This window comes from Orcinus orca, chromosome 20 (assembly GCF_937001465.1).
Source record: "Orcinus orca chromosome 20, mOrcOrc1.1, whole genome shotgun sequence".
In the NCBI taxonomy this organism is placed as follows: domain Eukaryota; kingdom Metazoa; phylum Chordata; class Mammalia; order Artiodactyla; family Delphinidae; genus Orcinus; species Orcinus orca.
The window spans coordinates 54,141,370-54,160,504 of record NC_064578.1 but is presented as its reverse complement, the minus strand read 5'-3'; the positions used below and the strand labels follow the sequence as shown (position 1 = coordinate 54,160,504).

The following is a 19,135-nucleotide window of genomic DNA, read 5'->3' as shown; positions in this document are numbered from 1 at the left end:
GGTCTGTGACCTGAAGGGGATCGTGGGTCCAGCTGAGGTGCCCGCTGCTGCTGGGTACGTGAGGGCCTCACCAGGAGGGGAGCGAGATCTGAAGAAAGGGTGGAAAACTCACTGGTTGGTCTCTGTGTGGGAGTTACTGTCCTGAGCCCCTCCTGGGACAGTGGGCAGCAGAGGACCGTGTGTTCCCCATGCTGAGGGCTTCCCTGTGTGTGTGGTGGTGACTCAGGAAGGGGGTGTGTTGATTCTAAGCATTAAGCAGCCTGTTTCCAGCTTTGAAGATCGACCTCTAAAGACTCACATCGTCTGAGGAAGAAGCCCGGAAGAGGAAGGAGAGGAAAGAAAAGGAGTCAGAAATGGCTCTTTCTCAGGTAAAGTCATGTTCTCAGTTGATTTTTCTGATTTTTCTGATTTTCCTCAGATGCCCTTATTTGGACTCGGTAAACTTGTCTGACTCTGAAGTATCCCGCCTGACACCTGTACATTTACACCCACCCAGGTCCTTCCCTCAGGGCCTGTCATCTCCACTTAGATCCCGTCTCCCCATGACCCAGTGACCTGGAACTTGTGAAGAGGCTCCACTGGGTGTAGTCCTGGGCAGGGCTTCACACCCATGGATTAGAGACGTGGTGTCAATGCTACTGGGCAGCAGGGATTGCTTAGGGCCCCATCAGGATGCACTGTCTGCTCTCTGTAAACCAGGATAAAGAAGCTGCATATGGAAGTCACGTATTAATATGCACAATAGTGGGGTAAAATCTGAAAGATAGACCAGTAAGTGGAAATTCTTTCTGACATTTTCCAGGCAATTGAAGCTAAATGACTGAGTCACTTTGTTCTAATCCTAATGATTGAGAAGGAAATGGAATGGAAATTCAGAAGCAAACTTCAGTGATAATGGGTGTTTTATTGCTTCATTGAATTTAAACTGTGAAATCAACCTAAATTTCTGACAGTTGGAAATTCTTTAAGTCACTTTCATCACTCCATTCCTCAGAAGTTATCTTTTTTTTTTTTTAAAGAAGATGTTGGGGGTAGGAGTTAATTAATTAATTTATTTTTGCTGTGTTGGGTGTTCGTTTCTGTGCGAGGGCTTTCTCTAGTTGCGGCAAGCGGGGGCCAGTCTTCATCGCGGTGCGCGTGCCTCTCACTATTGCGGCACGCGTGCCTCTCAGTATCGCGGCCTCTCGTTGCAGAGCACAGGCTCCAGACGCGCAGGCTTAGTAGTTGTGGCTCACGGGCCTAGTTGCTCCGCGGCATGTGGGATCCTCCCAGACCAGGGCTCGAACCCGTGTCTCCTGCATTAGCAGGCAGATTCTCAACCACTGCGCCACCAGGGAAGCCCAGAAGTTGTCTTTTTACTGTGTGTATTATATGCTTTTACACACAGAAGTGTTTTTTTTTTTTTTTTTTTTTTTTGCGGTACGCGGGCCTCTCACTGTTGTGGCCTCTCCCGTTGCGGAGCACAAGCTCCGGACGCGCAGGCTCAGCCGCCATGGCTCACGGGCCCAGCCGCTCCGCGGCATGTGGGATCTTCCCGGACCAGGGCACCAGGGCACGAACCCGTGTCCCCTGCATCGGCAGGCGGACTCTCAACCACTGCGCTACCAGGGAAGCCCATGCAACTGATTTTTGCGTGCTCATTTTTTATGCTGCAACTTTTCTAACGTTGCTCTTTGGAGTAGTAGCTTTCTCTTGGAATCTTTTTGATTTCTACATATAAAACTTGTCACCTAAAAATAAGATAATTTTACTTCTTTTTCAGTTTGGATAACTTTCAGTTTTTTCTTGGTGTCCAATGGCTCTGTCTGGGACGTTCAGTAGTTTCTTGAACAGTAGGGTGGAATGTGCATCTTTCTCCTTTTTGTTGTAATCATTTAGCAGTGTGAACTTCCCCTTTAGTACCGCTTTCACTGTCTGTTAGAAATTTTCGTATGTAGTCTTTTTGTTTTCATTCAAGTATTCTTACATTTTCCTTGTGATTTCTTCTTTGGTGATTGCTTCTTTAAGAATGAGCTGTGTAATGTCCACATTTGGCAGATTTTCCTGTTTTGCTTCTGCTTTCTATTTGTAATTTTATTTCCTTGTGTTTAGAGAAGATACTCTTTATGATCTCAGTCTTCTCGAATTTGTTCAGATTTGTTTTGTGGGAGATGTGGTCTGTCCTGGAGAATGTTTTATGCATGTTGGGGAAGGCAGTGTTTTCTGCTGCTGTTGTTGGGTGGAGTGTTCTGTACATGTCTGTTAGGTACAGTTGTACTGTAGTGTTTTTCAAGTCCTCTGTTAACTTATTGATCTGTTTTTTCTTTCCATGTGTAGGTAAACCCAAGATATTGAAATCTGATACTAATATTGTGCTATCTATTTCTCTCTTTATTTCTGTTAAGATTTGCTTCATTTTAGGGCGAGCAATGTTGTTAGATGTATACATATTTATAATTGTTCTAGCTTTTGGTAATTTTACCCCTTTACTGTTATATAATGTATTTTGTCTCGTGTTTGTGTACTTATTTTATTTTGTCTGATATAATGTAGTCACCCCTGCTGTCATTAGGATGGAATTTTTTTTTTCCTTTCACTTTTCGCCTTTCCAAGTCCTTGTATTTGTGAATGTTAACAGTTCCAACTCTGACACACTCTCTCTGTGTTTCTTGTTCTCTGTTTTCCTCCTGTTACTTCCTCTAGTGGTCCCTGCTCAGGCACACTGTACAGTGATGAAAGGCAGGAGCCCTGGCCAGCCCCCTTCACTCCACTGTAACTTCAGAGAGAATGCACTATTTCCTTCTTCTTCTTTTGTTTTTTAATTAAAAAAATTTTTTTTGGCTGCACCTCGTGGCATGTGGGATCTTAGTTCCCCGACCCCGGATCCAACCCATGCCCCGTGCAGTGGAAGCATGGAGTCTTAACCACTGGACCACCAGGGAAGTCCTGAGTGTTTCCTTCTTATTTTCTTCTTATCGTATCATTAGGTGAAGTGTTCTTGCTTAATTACATTTTTTCCATATTCTTATTTATCATGACTTTTAATTCTCCAGGAATTATTAACTTTATTTTTGTGATAATTTGTTTCTTAATCTGTGGAAATTATGCATAATACTAATAAAATGTATAATGTTGCATCAATGTTTTATTAGTAGGAAAAACAAACATTTTATGGCTTTTGTTAATGCCTGCTTATGTATGTTTAAATGGAGAAAAATGGTATGTATATTTTTGAATATAATTATTTTATTGAGATTGCCCTTAAAGTATTCTGTTTGTTTCATGTTAGTACCACTCAGTAGAGTTGATACTTTTTCATCTCGCCAAAAATTCTGATATTCAAATGAATAAAAATGAGTAGTAAAAAAAAAAGCAAAAATATGTCCTGAGACAACACCCCTCATTGTGACTTTTGTTTAAAGCCACTGTGGCCTTTGTCATTTCTGAACTCACAGTTCATACCCGTAACTCATCTAGATATTGAATATCACTTAGTTTTTTTTTTTTTTTTTTTTTTTTTTTGCGGTACGCGGGCCTCTCACTGTTGTGGCCTCTCCCGTTGCGGAGCACAGGCTCCGGACGCGCAGGCTCAGCGGCCATGGTTCTCGGGCCCAGCTGCTCCGCGGCATGTGGGATCTTCCCGGACCGGGGCAGAAACCCGTGTCCCCTGCATTGGCAGGTGGACTCTCAACCACTGCGCCACCTGGGAAGCCCTCACTTAGTGTTTAAAACATAATGTGTAATGCTTCTGCATAGACAATGAATTATTGAATTTTATTTGTATGTATTATATTTCATGTATTGTCCACAAATATGAAAAAATATCCACATTAATTGTAAGATATCATAATTTTATGAGAAAGCATAAGAAATAAAACTTAGAGATGTACAATTTGCTCTGAATCCCTTTACATAGATCTGTCAGAATACATACTTCAACTGAATTGATCCTTACTCTTCTCTTGTCATTTGGTGTGAAAATGAGAACTCTCCTCAGGGCCCCTTGGTGAAATGTGTTTTCATTTCAGGGACCGTTAACATTCAAGGATGTGGCCATAGAATTCACTGAGGAGGAGTGGGAATGCCTGGACCCTGCCCAGAGGGCCTTATACAGGGATGTGATGTTGGAGAACTACAGGAACCTGATCTCCGTGGGTGAGGATAATTTCCCTCTAGATGTTGCTATCTGCCCTTGGGTATCTTTGCATTTTCCCTTCTGTGCCTCTTGGAAGCACCTGTTTTTCTTGACTGATCTAAAATGCCTGCTGACGGAGATACTAAAACCTTCAGGATACAGCATCAGGAGTTTAAATTTTTATTTAGTTATTTACTTTATGGCCTCACTGCACAGCACGGCATGTGTGATCTTAGTTCCCCGACCAGGCCTCAAACCTGCGGACCCTGCAACCCTGCATTGGAAGCACGGTGTCTTAAGCACTAGACCGCCAGGGAAGTCCTGGCATCAGTTTAAACCTAACTTTCCTCAGATGATCTGCCCACTTCATGATACATTAAGAGATGTTTTAGAGCTTACATATTTACAAAGTTCATCGGAAATTTTGGACATACCCACTTCCATGTTTCCTACCCATGTACTTTTGTGATAGGAGTAGTAAGTAAGCTGCATTTCTTTTTTTTTTTTGAATTTAATTTTATTTATTTTTTTATACAGCAGATTCTTATTAGTCATCCATTTTATACACATCAGTGTATACATGTCAATCCCAATCTCCTAATTCATAACATCACCACCCCCACCCCCTGCCGCTTTCCCCCCTTGGTGTCCATACGTTTGTTCTCTACATCTGTGTCTCAATTTCTGTCCTGCAAACCAGTTCAGCTGTACCATTTTTCTAGGTTCCACATATATGCGTTAATATATGATATTTGTTTTACTCTTTCTGATCTACTTCACTCTGTATGACAGTCTCTAGATCCATCCACGGCTATACAAATGACCCAATTTCGTTCCTTTTTATGGCTGAGTAATATTCCATTGTATATATGTACCACATCTTCTTTATCCATTTGTCTGTCAATGGGCATTTAGGTTGCTTCCATGACCTGGCTATTGTAAATAGTGCTGCAGTGAACATTGGGGTGCATGTGTCTTTTTGAATTATGGTTTTCTCTGGGTATATGCCCAGTAGTGGGATTGCTGAGTTATATGGTAATTCTACTCTAGTTTTTTAAGGAACCTCTGTACTCTTCTCCATAGTGGCTGTATCAATTTAAATTCCCACCAAGTGTGCAAGAGAGTTGCCTTTTCTCCACACCCTCTCCAGCATTTGTTGCTTGTAGATTTTCTGATGATGCCCATTCTAACTGGTGTGAGGTGATACCTCATTGTAGTTTTGATTTGCATTTCTCTAATAATTAGTGATGTTGAGCAGCTTTTCATGTGCTTCTTGGCCATCTGTAAGTCTTCTTTGGAGAAATGTCTATTTAGGTCTTCTGCCCATTTTGGGATTGGGCTGTTTGTTTCTTTAATATTGAGCTGCATGAGCTGTTTATATATTTTGGAGATTAATCCTTTGTTGATTCATTTGCAAATATTTTCTCCCATTTTGAGAGTTGTCTTTTCGTCTTGTTTATGGTTTGCTTTGCTGTGCAAAAGCTTGTTTCATTAGGTCCCATTTGTTTATTTTTGTTTTTATTTCCATTTCTGTAGGAGGTGGATCAAAAAAGACCTTGCTGGGATTTATGTCAAAGAGTGTTCTACCTATGTTTTCCTCCAAGAGTTTTATAGTGTCCGGTCTTACATTTAGGTGTCGAATACATTTTGAGTTTATTGTTGTGTATGGTGTTTGGGAGTGTTCTAATTTCATTCTTTTACATGTAGCTGTTCAGTTTTCCCAGCACCACTTATTGAAGAGACTGTCTTTTCTCCATTGTATATCCTTGCCTTCTTTGTCATAGATTAGTTGACCATAGGTGCGTGGGTTTACATTTGGGCTTTCTAACTTGTTCAATTGATCTGTATTTTTGTTTTTATGCCAGTACCATATTGTCTTGATTACTGTAGCTTTGTAGTATAGTCTGAAGTCAGGGAGTCTGATTCCTCCAGCTCTGATTTTTTCTGTCAATACTGCTTTGGCTGTTCAGGGTCTTTTGTGTCTCCATACAAATTATAAGATGATTTGTTCTAGTTCTGTAAAAAATGCCATTGGTAATTTGATAGGGATTGCATTCAATCTGTAGATTGCTTTGGGTAGTATAATCATTTTCACAGTATTGAGTTTTCCAGTCCAAGAACATGGTATATCTCTCCATCTGTTGGCATCATCTTTAATTTCTTTCATCAGTGTCTTATAGTTTTCTGCATACAGGTCTTTTGTCTTCCTAGGTAGGTTTATTCCTATGTATTTTATTCTGTTTGTTGCAATGGTAAATGGGAGTGTTTCCTTAATTTCTCTTTCAGATGTTTCATCATTAGTGTATAGGAATGCAAGAGATTTCTGTGCATTAATTTTGTATCATGCAACTTTACCAAATTCATTGATTAGCTCTAGCAGTTTTCTGGTGGCATCTTTAGGATTCTCTATGTATAGTATCATGTCATCTGCAAACAGTGACAGTTTTACTTCTTCTTTTCCAATTTATATTCCTTTTATTTCTTTTTCTTCTCTAATTGCCGAGGCTAGGAGTTCCAAAACTATGTTGAATAGTAGCGGTGAGAGTGGACATCCTTGTCTCGTTCCTGATCATAGAGGAAATGCTTTCAGTTTTTCACCATTGAGAATGATGTTTGCTGTGGCTTTGTCATATATGGCCTTTATTATGTTGAGGTAGGTTCCCTCTGTGCCCACTTTCTGGAGAGTTTTTATCATAAGTGGGTGTTGAATTTTGTCAAAAGCTTTTTCTGCATCGATTGAGATGATCGTGTGGTTTTTTTTCTTTAATTTATTTTATTTGTATTTATTTTTGGCTGCATTGGGTCTTTATTGCTGTGTGTGGGCTTTCTCTAGTTGCGGCGAGCGGGGGCTACTCTTGATTGTGGTGCACAGGCTTCACTGTGGTGGCTTCTTTTGTTGTGGAGCACGGGCTCTAGGCGTGCGGGCTTCAGTAGTTGTGGCACACGGGCTCAGTAGTTGTGGTTCACAGGCTCTAGGGCACAGGCTCAGTAGTTGTGGCACGTGGGCTTAGTTGCTCCACGGCATGTGGATCTTCCCAGACCAGGGCTCGAACCTGTGTCCCCTGCATTGGCAGGCAGATTCTTAACCACTGCACCACCAGGGAAGCCCAGTCATGTGGTTTTTATTCTTCAATTTGTTAATATGGTGTATCACATTGATTGATTTGCATATATTGAGGAATCCTTGCATCCCTGGGATAAATCCCACTTGATCATGGTGTATGATCCTTTTAATGTGTTGCTGGATTCTGTTTGCTAGTATTTTGTTCAGGATTTTTGTATCTGTGTTCATCAGTGATATTGGTCTGTAATTTTCTTCTTTTGTAGTATCTTTGTTTGGTTTGGGTATCAGGGTGATGGTGGCCTCATAGAATGAGTTTGGGAGTGTTCCTTCCTCTGCAATTTTTTGGAAGAGTTTGAGAAGTGTGGGTGTTAGCTCTTCTCTAAATGTTTGTTAGAATTCACCTGTGAAGCCATCTGGTCCTGGACTTTCGTTTGTTGGAAGATTTTTTTTTTTTTTTTTTTTTTTTTGTTGGAAGATTTTTAATCACAGTTTCAATTTCATTACTTGTGATTGGTCTGTTCATATTGTCTATTTCTCCCTGGTTCAGTCTTGGCAGGTTATACGTTTCTAAGAATTTGTCCATTTCTTCTAGGTTGTCCATTTTATTGGCATAGCGTTGCTTGTAGTAGTTTCTTGGGATGCTTTGTATTTCTGCGGTGTCTTTTGTAACTTCTCCTTTTTATTTCTAATTTTATTGATTTGAGTCCTCTTCCTCTTTTTCTTGATGAGACTGGCTAATGGTTTATCAATTTTGTTTATCTTCTCAAGGAACCAGCTTTTAGTTTTATTGATCTTTGCTATTGTTTTCTTTGTTTCTATTTCATTTATTTCTGCTCTGATCTTTATGATTTCTTTCCTTCTGCTAACTTTTGGTTTTGTTTGTTCTTCTTTCTCTAGTTCTTTTAGGTGTAAGTTTAGATTGTTTATTTGAGATTTTTCTTGTTTGTTGAGGTAGGCTTGTATAGCTATGAACTTCCTTCTTGGAACTGCTTTTGCTCCATCCTATAGGTTTTGGATCATCATGTTTTCATTCTCATTTGTCTTTAGGTATTTTTTGGTTTCCTCTTTGATTTCTTCAGTGATCTCTTGGTTATTTAGTAACGTATTGTTTAGCCTCCATGTGTTTGTGTTTTTTATGTTTTTTTCCCTGTAATTGATTTCCAATCTCATAGCATTGTGGTCAGAAAAGATGCTCGATATGATTTTAATTTTATTAAATTTACTGAGGCTTGATTTGTGACCAAAGATGTGATCTATCCTGGAGAATGTTCCATGCGTTCTTGAGAAGAAAGTGTAATCTGCTGTTTTTGGATGGAATGTCCTATAAATATCAATTAAATCTCTCTGGTCTATTGTGTCATTTCAAGCTTGTGTTTCCTTCTTTATTTTCTGTTTGGATGATCTGTCCATTGGTGTAAGTGAGGTGTTAAAGTCCCCCACTATTATTGTGTCACTGTCGATTTCCTCTTTTATAGCTGTTAGCAGTTGCCTTATGTATTGAGGTGCTCCTATGTTGGGTGCATATATATTTATAACTGTTATATCTTCTTCTTGCATTGATCCCTTGATTATTATGTATTGTCCTTGTCTCTTGTAACATTCTTTATTTTAAAGTCTATTTTATCTGATATGAGTATTGCTACTCCAGCTTTCTTTTGATTTCCATTTGCATGGAATATCTTTTTCCATCCCCTCACTTTCAGTCTGTGTGTGTCCCTAGGTCTGAAGTGGGTCTCTTGTAGGCAGCATGTATATGTGTCTTGTTTTTGTATCCATTCAGCAAGCCTGTGTCTTTTGGTTGGAGCATTTAATCCATTCACGTTTAAGGTAATTATTGATATGTATGTTCCTGTGACCATTTTCTTAATCGTTTTGGGTTTGTTTTTGTAGGTCCTTTTCTTCTCTTGTGTTTCCCACTTAGAGAAGTTCCTTTCACATTTGTTGTAGAGCTGGTTTGGTGGTGCTGAATTCTCTTAGCTTTTGCTTGTCTGTAAAGCGTTTGATTTCTCCATCAAATCTGAATGAGATCCTTGCCGGGTGGAGTAATCTTGGTTGTAGGTTTTTCCCTTTCATCACTTCAAATATGTCATGCCACTCCCTTCTGGCTTGTAGAGTTTCTGCTGAGAAATCAGCTGTTAACCTTATGGGAGTTCCCTTGTATGTTATTTGTCATTTTTCCCTTGCTGCTTTCAATAATTTTTCTTTGTCTTTAATTTTTGCCAATTTGATTTCTATGTGTCTCAGCATGTTTCTCCTTGGGTTTATCCTGTTTGGGACTCTCTGTGCTTCCTGGACTTGGGTGGCTATTTCCTTTCCCATGTTAGGGAAGTTTTCGACTATAATCTCTTCAAATATTTTCTCAGGTCCTCTCTCTCTCTCTCTTCTCGTTCTACGACCCCTATAGTGCAAATGTTGTGTTTAATGTTGTCCCAGAGGTCTCTTAGGCTGTCTTCATTTCTTTTCATTCTTTTTTCTTTATTCTGTTGTGCAGCAGTGAATTCCACCCTTCGGTCTTCCAGGTCACTTATCCGTTCTTCTGCCTCAGTTATTCTGCTATTGATTCCTTCTAGTGTATTTTCCATTTCAGTTATTGTATTGTTCATCTGTTTGTTTGTTCTTTAATTCTTCTAGGTCTTTGTTAAACATTTCTTGCATCTTCTCGATCTTTGCCTCCATTCTTTTTCCGAGGTCCTGGATCATCTTCACTATCATTATTCTGAATTCTTTTTCTGGAAGGTTGCCTATCTCTACTTCATTTAGTTGTTTTTCTGGGGTTCTATCTTGTTCCTTCATCTGGTACATAGCCCTCTGCCTTTTCATCTTGTTTATCTTTCTGTGAATGTGTTTTTTGTTCCACAGGCTGCAGGATTGTAGTTCTTCTTGCTTCTGCTGTCTGCTCTCTGGTGGATGCGGCTATCTGAGAGGCTTGTGCATGTTTCCTGATGGGAGGGACTGGTGGTGGGTAGAGCTGGCTGTTGCTCTGGTGGGCAGAGCTCAGTAAAACTTTAATCCGCTTGTCTGCTGATGGGTGGGGCTGTGTCCCCTCTCTGTTGGTTGTTTAGCCTGAGGTGACCCAACACTGGAGCCTACCCAGGCTCTTTGGTGGGGCTAATGGTGGAGTCTGGGAGGGCTCACGCCAAGGAGTACTTCCCAGAACTTCTGCTGCCAGTGTCCTTGTCCTCATGGTGAGACAGAGCCACCCCCCGCCTCTCCAGGAGATCCCCCAACACTAGGAGGTAGGTCTGGTTCAATCTCTATGGGGTCACTGCTCCTTCCCCTGGGTCCCAATGCACACACTGCTTTATGTGTGCCCTCCAAGAGTGGAGTCTCTGTTTCCCCCAGTCCTGTCAAAGTCCTGCAGTCAAATCCTGCTAGCCTTCAAAGTCTGATTCTCTAGGAATTCTTCCTCCTGTTCCCGGACCCCCAGGTTGGGAAGCCTGATGTGGGGCTCAGAACCTTCACTCCAGTGGGTGGACTGCTGTGGTATAAGTGTTCTCCAGTTTGTGGGTCACCTACCCAGCAGTTACGGGATTTGATTTTATTGTGATTGCGCCCCTCCTACTGTCTCATTGTGGCTTCTCCTTTGTCTTTGGATGTGGGATATCTTTTTTTGGTGAGTTCCAGTGTCTTCCTTTCGATGATTGTTCAGCAGTTAGTTGTGATTCCAGTGTTCTCTCAAGAGGGAGTGGATTTCTGCATTTTAACTGTTCCCTGTGTATTCAGAAGGAGGCAAGCAGTGGGTAAGTTTCTGAAATATTTTTCTAGACCCCTCAGTAGTGTCGTCAATCCTTAGCTGAATAAAGAACCATGATTCTGGAAAATCCACAGCAAACCATGTTTCTTTTTTCTCAGGTATAGGAATTTCTGTTTATCATCCGAATATTTTACCCGTATTGTAGCAAGAGGCAGAATGCTGGGCTGTGGAGTGGCATGAATGCAGCTTGGGGATGTATCAAAGTGTGAACACAGGTCAGATCTCAGAAAGGCAGAAGGGAGGCCTCATTATTAATAGTGTTTGGCAACTGTGCCCTAGTCAGACAGTTACAGGGCTCTGTCCTTCAACACGTAAAATGTATACTTTCACCCTCCAGTGGGTCTGCTGCTCAAACAGACACAAAAGCACAATTTTTATCATGATCTACGACACTCGCCATCTGGCTCCTGTGAACTTGCTGTTGCTTATCGTTGAGGAGCGTGAGGCAGGCTGTTTTATGAAGGTCCCTTGCCCTTTCATCTCTCCTTCAGCACATGGTTCCACTGTATGCTCAGTTGTCAGTCCAGTCATCGGTCCCTGAACATTTCCTGCTTCCGTCCCCATTTGATACTTTTAGGAAGCCTCATCAGAAGATGGGAAAACACTGGCTGCTCTTTGATTCCATCTGGCACCTCAGAACCTGCATTGATCTGTCTCAATCCCTGTCTTCTTGTTTAGATCCCTGAGCCATTTCTTTTTAAAAAAATTTTTAAATTTGTTTTTGGCTGTGTTGGATCTTCATTGCTACACGCAGGCTTTTCTCTAGTTGCAACGAGCGGGGGCTACTCTTTGTTGTGGCGTGCGGGCTTCTCATTGTGGTGACTTCTCTTGTTGCGGAGCACAGGCTCTAGGTGTGCAGGCTTCAGCAGTTGTGGCGCGCAGTCTTCAGTAGTTGTGGCATGTGGGCCTGGTAGTTGTGGCTCACGGGCTCTGGAGTGCAGCCTAGGTAGTTGTGGCACGTGGGCTTAGTTGCTCTGTGGCATGAAGAATCTCCCCAGGCCAGGGCTCGAACCCATGTCCCCTGCTTTGGCAGGTGGATTCTTAACCACTGCACCACCAGGGAAGCCCTGTAATATTTTTCTGCTATGTACAAATCACTTCAAGCTATGTAGTGGAGTGGTCATCATGGATGTGAGAAAGTATCAACAGAGCCTGACTGATAAGTCTTTCCAGGTTTTTTTTCTGATTTTGAGGAATGCCACAAACCCATGTCTCAGAGTTACTAGAATTCCATTTTATCCCCATTCTCAATAACAATTGTCACCTCTGGTCTTTTTAATGAGAGCTATTCTAAGAGGCATGATGTAATATTTCATTGTGGTTTTTATTATCATTCCTCCTGAGGGCACCTCTGAAAATTGGGAGGCTTCCTCCAGTTCAGTCTCAGTGTGATTTAAGAAAGGACTGGGGAGTCAAAGACCAGCAAATTGTCATGAACTTTGCTACACTTTTCGGTTTAGTGTTTTCGGGATAGGTAGTTGCTTGAGTGGTATCGCTTATTAACTCGTTTGCAGAGTTTTCCCAAAGGCTTGTATGTTTATATATTGTTTTAAACTTGGGTTCCACATATGTTAATGAGTGCCTGTTGTTTACTTTTCTGCTATCGGGCTGATATCACTCCTCATTGGTTTCATTTTTTTCCTTGCAAAGCTAATGTTAAAAAGTATAATGGTGTGATTTCTAGTAATTTGAGGGGTAGGCTAATTTTAATGTTTGATCACATGGATTGTTAGCATGAACTTTTGATATTCTAAAGCCAATACATTTTTTGTTTAAAGTATATTTATAGTTAATATTTTAGTAGCATTCTTTCTTGTGTTCACATTCTTAACTAATGTAATTATATCCTTAAAATGCTCAGACTTTGGCTGTTAATATAACTAGAGAATATTTCATTTATTAATATTTAATTTTGATTTACAGATGATATAACATTTCAGAATGTTTTCTGCTTCTTCATGGGCACATGGTTTTGTAGGAGTTATTTAGAAAAATATTTTCGTTATATCATGGACATTTTATAGCAATTACTCTATTACCACGAAAATAGTGTCAGGGCTCTTTTATATCAGGCAAATTAGATTTAAAGTTATAGATAGGGGCTTCCCTGGTGGCGCAGTAGTTGAGAGTACGCCTGCCGATGCAGAGGACACAGGTTCGTGCCCCAGTCCGGGAAGATCCCACATGCTGCAGAGCGGCTGGGCCCCTGAGCCATGGCCGCTGAGCCTGCGCGTCTGGAACCTGTGCTCCTCAATGGGAGAGGCCACAACAGTGAGAGGCCCGCATACCACAAAAAAAAAAAAAAAAAAAGTTATAGATAAATTTAATATCATATTACATGCTTCATGGATAACCACCATCCACAACCACCATCAGTGAGCATTACGTTAAATTATAGTAGTACCAGTCAGGGATTGTTGTGGTCCTCAGGAACTGTAATTTTTCTCCACAAACTCCGTTGATTTTTCAGAATTATTCTTCCTTCCTCTGTGTCTTTGCCACTGGATTAGTTTCTACCCTAGAGCATTGCATGTTTGAGATTTGAGCATTTACTGCTTTTCCCCTTACATACTCTTTTGCCTCAGCAAAGTACTTTGCTGATGCCTTCCTGCTGCTAGAACTGTGGGCTTAGTGTAGTGTAAGAGTGTTGGGTGGGAGGGACACAGCCAGTCTCTAAGATGTGTTTTTTATTCTGACATACCATCTCCTAGAATCGCAACATCAGTTCAGCTGTGTTTCAATGACAGTGCACACTTGGTGAGCTCAGAATGTTTCTGAAAAACTTTGTTCCCATTTGCCAGTTCCCACAGACAATTACAAGTTCCTAATGAATATCACTAGAGTGTAGTAGAGACTTTCCCTTTTTTATGACCCCTGAAGGCAGTCGGGGGTTCACATGGAGGAAACAGAAAACTCAGAGGTCTCACACTGGTTAGTGATGTTAAATATATTTTCTTTTTCCTACTTTTATTCTGTATATTGATTTTAGTGAAACGTCTCTTACTATTTTTGCCCGTTGTCTAATTTCGCAGCCCCGTTCCATCAGGGCAAGCCAAGGGACCAGTTTTGGCAGATAAGTTGTGAGTGGGAGTAATGAATTTCTCATCTCAATCACCAAGTCCGTATTTTTAATAAATCACAATATCACACCTAAGAATTCTGATTTTACAGATATACCCAGAATGTACGTAAACATTTCTCCACATTGACATGCTGTAAAAAGTTGTCAATAGGAGCATTTTTTCCTAGCCAGAACTTTTAACTCTTGGTACTTTAGTCTGGTGGGCTGCTTGGGTTGAGGGTCATCTTAAGAATATGTTTTCTCACACTGTAGGTCCAGATGCACATCCTGGTTGTCTCAGTAGTTTCTTTGTCTATTGAGTTCATGTACGTAATCCTCTTGAGTCTACTTCCTTTCCTTGAAAAATCTTGATAATTTTCCTCAAGCCTTTTCAAAGGAATAAGTACTGTTAGATGGCTTTGAATAGTGTATTTTTTATAGTAAAAACTCAAAAGTTATTTTGGTTGAAAAGATATATTATTTTTCTGTTATTTTTATTATACTATCTCTTTGTCTGCATCATATCTTGTATACCTTATTTTTGCAATTTGTTCCCGACAATATTGTATCTGACCATAATTAAATAAATTTACAAGTTGCTCATTCTTCATTACATGTATGCCAGAGCCAATGAACTGGATGTTTAAGGTCCCTGCATACGTAGGGAGTTGCTCATTTATTGGCTGTTCATATAACTGGAGAATGTTTCATTTATTGATAATTAATTTATTTAATTTTGATTTCCAGATGGTGATCTTACAGATGTTTTATGCTTCTTCATGGGTACATAGTTTTATAGGAGGTTTTTAGAAATATTTAGTTGTTTTAAAAAAATGTTTTATTGGGACTTCTCTGGTTGTCTAGCAGTTAAGACATCTTGTTCCCAATTCGGGGGGCACTGGTTTGATCCCTGGTCGGGGAACTCTGATCCTGCATGCCACATGGGCCTGGTCAAAAAAAAAAAAAAATTTATCAAATTCTTCATTTTCTCTGTGTTATATTTGTTTCCCAGTTCTAAAGTGGCAGTCATTTAGATTATTCATTAGATAAGCTAGTTTTGGTTTATTTATTGTTACAATATATTTTTGGTTCTTTAGTATTTATTCATGTATAATAAGTATTCTGAAAATATATATACATACACACACACACACACACACACACACATATATAGTTTAATATCCTTTTCTCCTCGAGTAAAGATTACCAGTATGTTTACTGATAATTGGTATGTGCTTTGGTTGGCATCATGGGTGAAAACTACACTTTGGTAGCTAACAGCAGTTTTTCCAATGTGAGTATTTTTGTCATAGGTTGTTTAAAGTGCGCCATAAAATTACTGGAATTACCTCTGATGACTTTAGCTTTAGTAAAGAATCATTCCTATTGTGTTTCTTCAAATTGTAATATCATGGTTGGTGAGGTTCATAACTTTGCTTGATAGAAGTATTATTTGGTTTAGTATGGCTTATTTAACCTGAAACATTTATTCATGAATTGTAATGAATGGGATACTTACGGTTCTTTATATCTTGTAGATATCTCTTACATGCATGTGATCAAGATATTACAACTGAAAGCAAATACTGATAGAGGAGAAGTATTCCAAACCGTGATGTCAGAAAGACATGAAAGGAATGAAATGAAACATTTTTACCTCAGCGATGTTCAAGAAAATATGTATGACTTAGTGTCTCAGAAGAGAGATGAGGAAAGTGATTACAACCAAATACCTATAACCCATAACGAAAATCTCACTGAGAAGGGAGATGAACATGTTAGAAGTGTTGCAGGAATCAAGCCTATTGAAAATAGGCTGGCATTAAGCTTTTGGGTTGAACTGCATATATTTAAAAGTGAAGAGAAGATTGATGAATTTATTCAAGTGGACAAGGATATCAGGAGTAGTGCCTCATTTTCACCACTTGAAGGAACTTCTTCTAGTGTGCAAACCAACATTTCTAGTACACATGCGAGTGGTTTTATGCGTCCTTCAGTAGTGACACAAGAACAGGAAGCACACAGGGAAAGATCTTACAAATGTAATCTGTGTGGCAAAACCTTCCTTCAGGGATCATACCTCAAAAGACATCAGATCTTCCATACAGGAGGGAAAGTACATAAATGTGATGTATGTGAAAAAGTCTCTACTCACAATTCATACCTTGCAAGTCATCAGAGAACTCATACTGGAGAGGAACCTTACAAATGTAATGAGTGTGGGAAAATCTTTCATTACAGCTCAGAACTTGGAAGACATCAGTTTCTCCATACAGAAGAGAAATTACATAAATGTAATGTATGTGAAAATGTCTTTATTCGAAATTCATTCCTTGCAAGATATCGGAGAAATCATAATGGGGAGAAACCTTATAAATGTAATGAGTGTGGCAAATTCTTTAATCAAAAGGCATACCTTATAAAGCATCAGAGAGTTCATAATGAAGAGAAGTCTTACAAATGTAATGTGTGTAGCAGGGTCTTCAATCGAAATTCAAATCTTGAAAGTCATCAGAGAATTCATACTGGAGAGAAACCTTACAAATGTAATGACTGTGGCAGGTTCTTTTCTCAAAAGCCAAACCTTGGAAAGCATCAGAGAGTTCATACTGGAGAGAAACCTTACAAATGTAATGAGTGTGGGAAAATCTTTCATTACAGCTCAAAACCTGGCAGACATCAGTTTCTCCATACAGAAGAGAAATTACATAAATGTGATGTGTGTGAAAATGTCTTTCCTCAAAATTCATTACTTGCAAGATATCAGAGAAATCATACTGGGGAGAAACCTTATAAATGTATTGAGTGTGGTAAGTTTTTTAGTCGAAAAGCACACCTTAAAAGTCATAAGGGAACTCATACTGGAGAGAAACCTTACAAGTGTATTAAGTGTGGCAAGCTCTTTAGTCGAAAAAGTAACCTAACAAGACATCAGAGAATTCATACGGGAGAGAAACCTTACAAGTGTATCGGGTGTGATAAGTTCTTTAGTCGAAAAGCACACCTTATAAGACACCAGACAATTCATACTGGAGAGAATCCTTACAGACGTGATGAGTGTGCCATGGTCTTTAGTGAAAAATCACACCTTGTAAGTCATCAAAAAATTCATACCGGAGAGAGCTGATACAAATGTAATGAGTTTGGCAAAACCTTTTATCACATCTCAGCCCTCACTCAACACCTGAGAATCCATACAGGACAGAAATTATATTGGGTTGCCCAGAAGGTTCAGTTTTTTCTGTAAGGTGGCTCTAGGAGCACTTAGTTGTCTTTAACTTCATTCAAACAATTTTGTTAGATTTTATGTGACAGCTGCGATATCAGCGTGCATTTTAAAAAAAGACATAAAAATTGGTGAATTTTTGTGTAGCCATTTTAATATTGAAGATGGAAGGAAAAAAGCAACAATTTTCAGCATATTACTCTTCATTATTTCAAGAAAGGTAAAAACACAACCGAAACGCAAAAAAAGATTTGTGCAGTGTATGGAGAAGGTGCTGTGACTGATCGAACGTGTCAAAAGTGGTTTGCGAAATTTCGTGCTGGAGATTTCTCACTGGGTGATGCTCCACGGTCAGGTAGACCATTTGAAGTTGATAGTGATCAAATTGAGACATGAATTGAGAACAATCAACAGTATACCACGTGGGAGATAGCCGACATACTCAAAATATCCAAATCAAGCGTTGAAAATCATTTGCACCAGCTTGGTTATATGAATTGCTTTGATGCTTGGGTTCCACATAAGTTAAGCGAAAAAAAAAACCTTGACCGTATATCTGCATGCGATTCTCTACTTAATAAAAAGTTCTGTTCTTAAAATAAATTGTGATGGGTGATGAAAAGTGGATACTGGGGGCTTCCCTGGTGGCGCAGTGGTTGAGAGTCCGCCTGCCAATGCAGGGGACACGGGTTCGTGCCCCGGTCCAGGAAGATCCCACATGCCGCGGAGCGGCTGGGCCCATAAGCCATGGCCGCTGAGCCTGCGCGTCTGGAGCCTGTGCTCTGCAATGGGAGAGGCCACAACAGTGACAGGCCCGCCTACCGCAAAAAAAAAAAAAAAAAAAAAAAGTGGATACTGTATAATCATGTGGAATGGAAGAGATCGTGGGCCATGTGAAGTGCACCACCACCAACCACACGGACAGCTAGTCTTCATCCAAAGAAGATGATGTGTCTACAGTGCGATTGGAAGTCCTCTATTTTGAGCTCCTTCCAGAAAACCAAACGATTAATTCCAACAAGTACTGCTCCCAGTTAGACCAACTGAAAGCAGCACTCCATGAAAAGCATCCGGAATTAGTCAACAGAAAACGCATAATCTTCCATCAGGATAACGCAAGACCACGTGTTTCTTTGATGACCAGGCAAAAACTGTTACAGCTTGGCTGGGAAGTTCTAATTCATCTGCCATATTCACCATGGCGCCATGGATTTCTGTTTATTTCAGTCTTTACAAAATTCTCTTAATGGAAAAAATTTCAATTCCCTGGAAGACTGTAAAAGGCAACTGGCACAGTTCTTCGCTCAAAAAGATGAAAAGCTTTGGGAAGTTGGAATTATGAAGTTTCCTGAAAAATGGCAGAAGGTAGTGGAACAAAAGGGTGTATGTTGTTCAATAAAGTTCTTGGTGAAAATGAAAAAAATGTGTCTTTTATTTTTTCTTAAAAACAGAAGGCACTTTTTGGCCAACTCAATATAAATGTGATGAATTTGGCAAAGTCTATAGTTGGAATTCAGACCTTGCAATTCATCTGAGAATTCATAATGCAGAAAAATCTCTAAAAGGTAATGAGTGTTGGAAAGCCTTTCGTGAGATCTCAACCCGTACTACAAATCAGGTAATAAATACAGAGGAGAAATCATATTAATGTGATATATGTGGAAAGGTCTTCGTTCAAAATTGACACTTTAGGGACATCCCTAGCGATCCAGTAGTTAAGACACAAATGTAATGTGTGTGGCAAGGCTTTTACCCAAAGATCACAAGGTGGGACATACTGGAGCGATACCTTATAAATGAAATGAGTGTGACGAAACCTTTTCTTGACTTCAAGTATTAGTTAACTGCAGACAGTCCATTGGAAAGAAACCCTTCAAATGTATGAGCAGAGGCTTTATCCAGGCCTCACAATGCAC

At 39.9% G+C, this 19,135-nt stretch overlaps 2 protein-coding genes across 4 annotated transcripts in view; one reads left to right on the top strand and one right to left on the bottom strand.

The window, feature by feature from the left end:
- The window catches only part of LOC101279356 (zinc finger protein 160-like), a 69,125-nt gene extending 50,483 nt beyond the window's left edge, over nucleotides 1-18,642 (top strand). The window contains exons 1-3 of one of the 3 annotated variants that reach the window (XM_033411788.2): nucleotides 271-368; nucleotides 4,008-4,134; nucleotides 15,532-18,642. In XM_033411788.2, the coding sequence (XP_033267679.1) occupies nucleotides 354-368; nucleotides 4,008-4,134; nucleotides 15,532-17,120 (1,731 nt within the window). In that variant the 5' untranslated portion in view covers nucleotides 271-353 and the 3' untranslated portion in view covers nucleotides 17,121-18,642. Of the gene's footprint in view, nucleotides 1-270; nucleotides 369-4,007; nucleotides 4,135-10,240; nucleotides 10,919-15,531 lie in introns of those variants that run through there. The other 2 variants (XM_049703459.1, XM_049703460.1) reach the window with 2 other exon arrangements.
- Nucleotides 1-19,135, bottom strand: part of LOC101279864 (zinc finger protein 160-like) — a 325,017-nt gene that overhangs the window by 80,819 nt on the left and 225,063 nt on the right. The gene's annotated exons all lie outside the window — the stretch shown is intronic.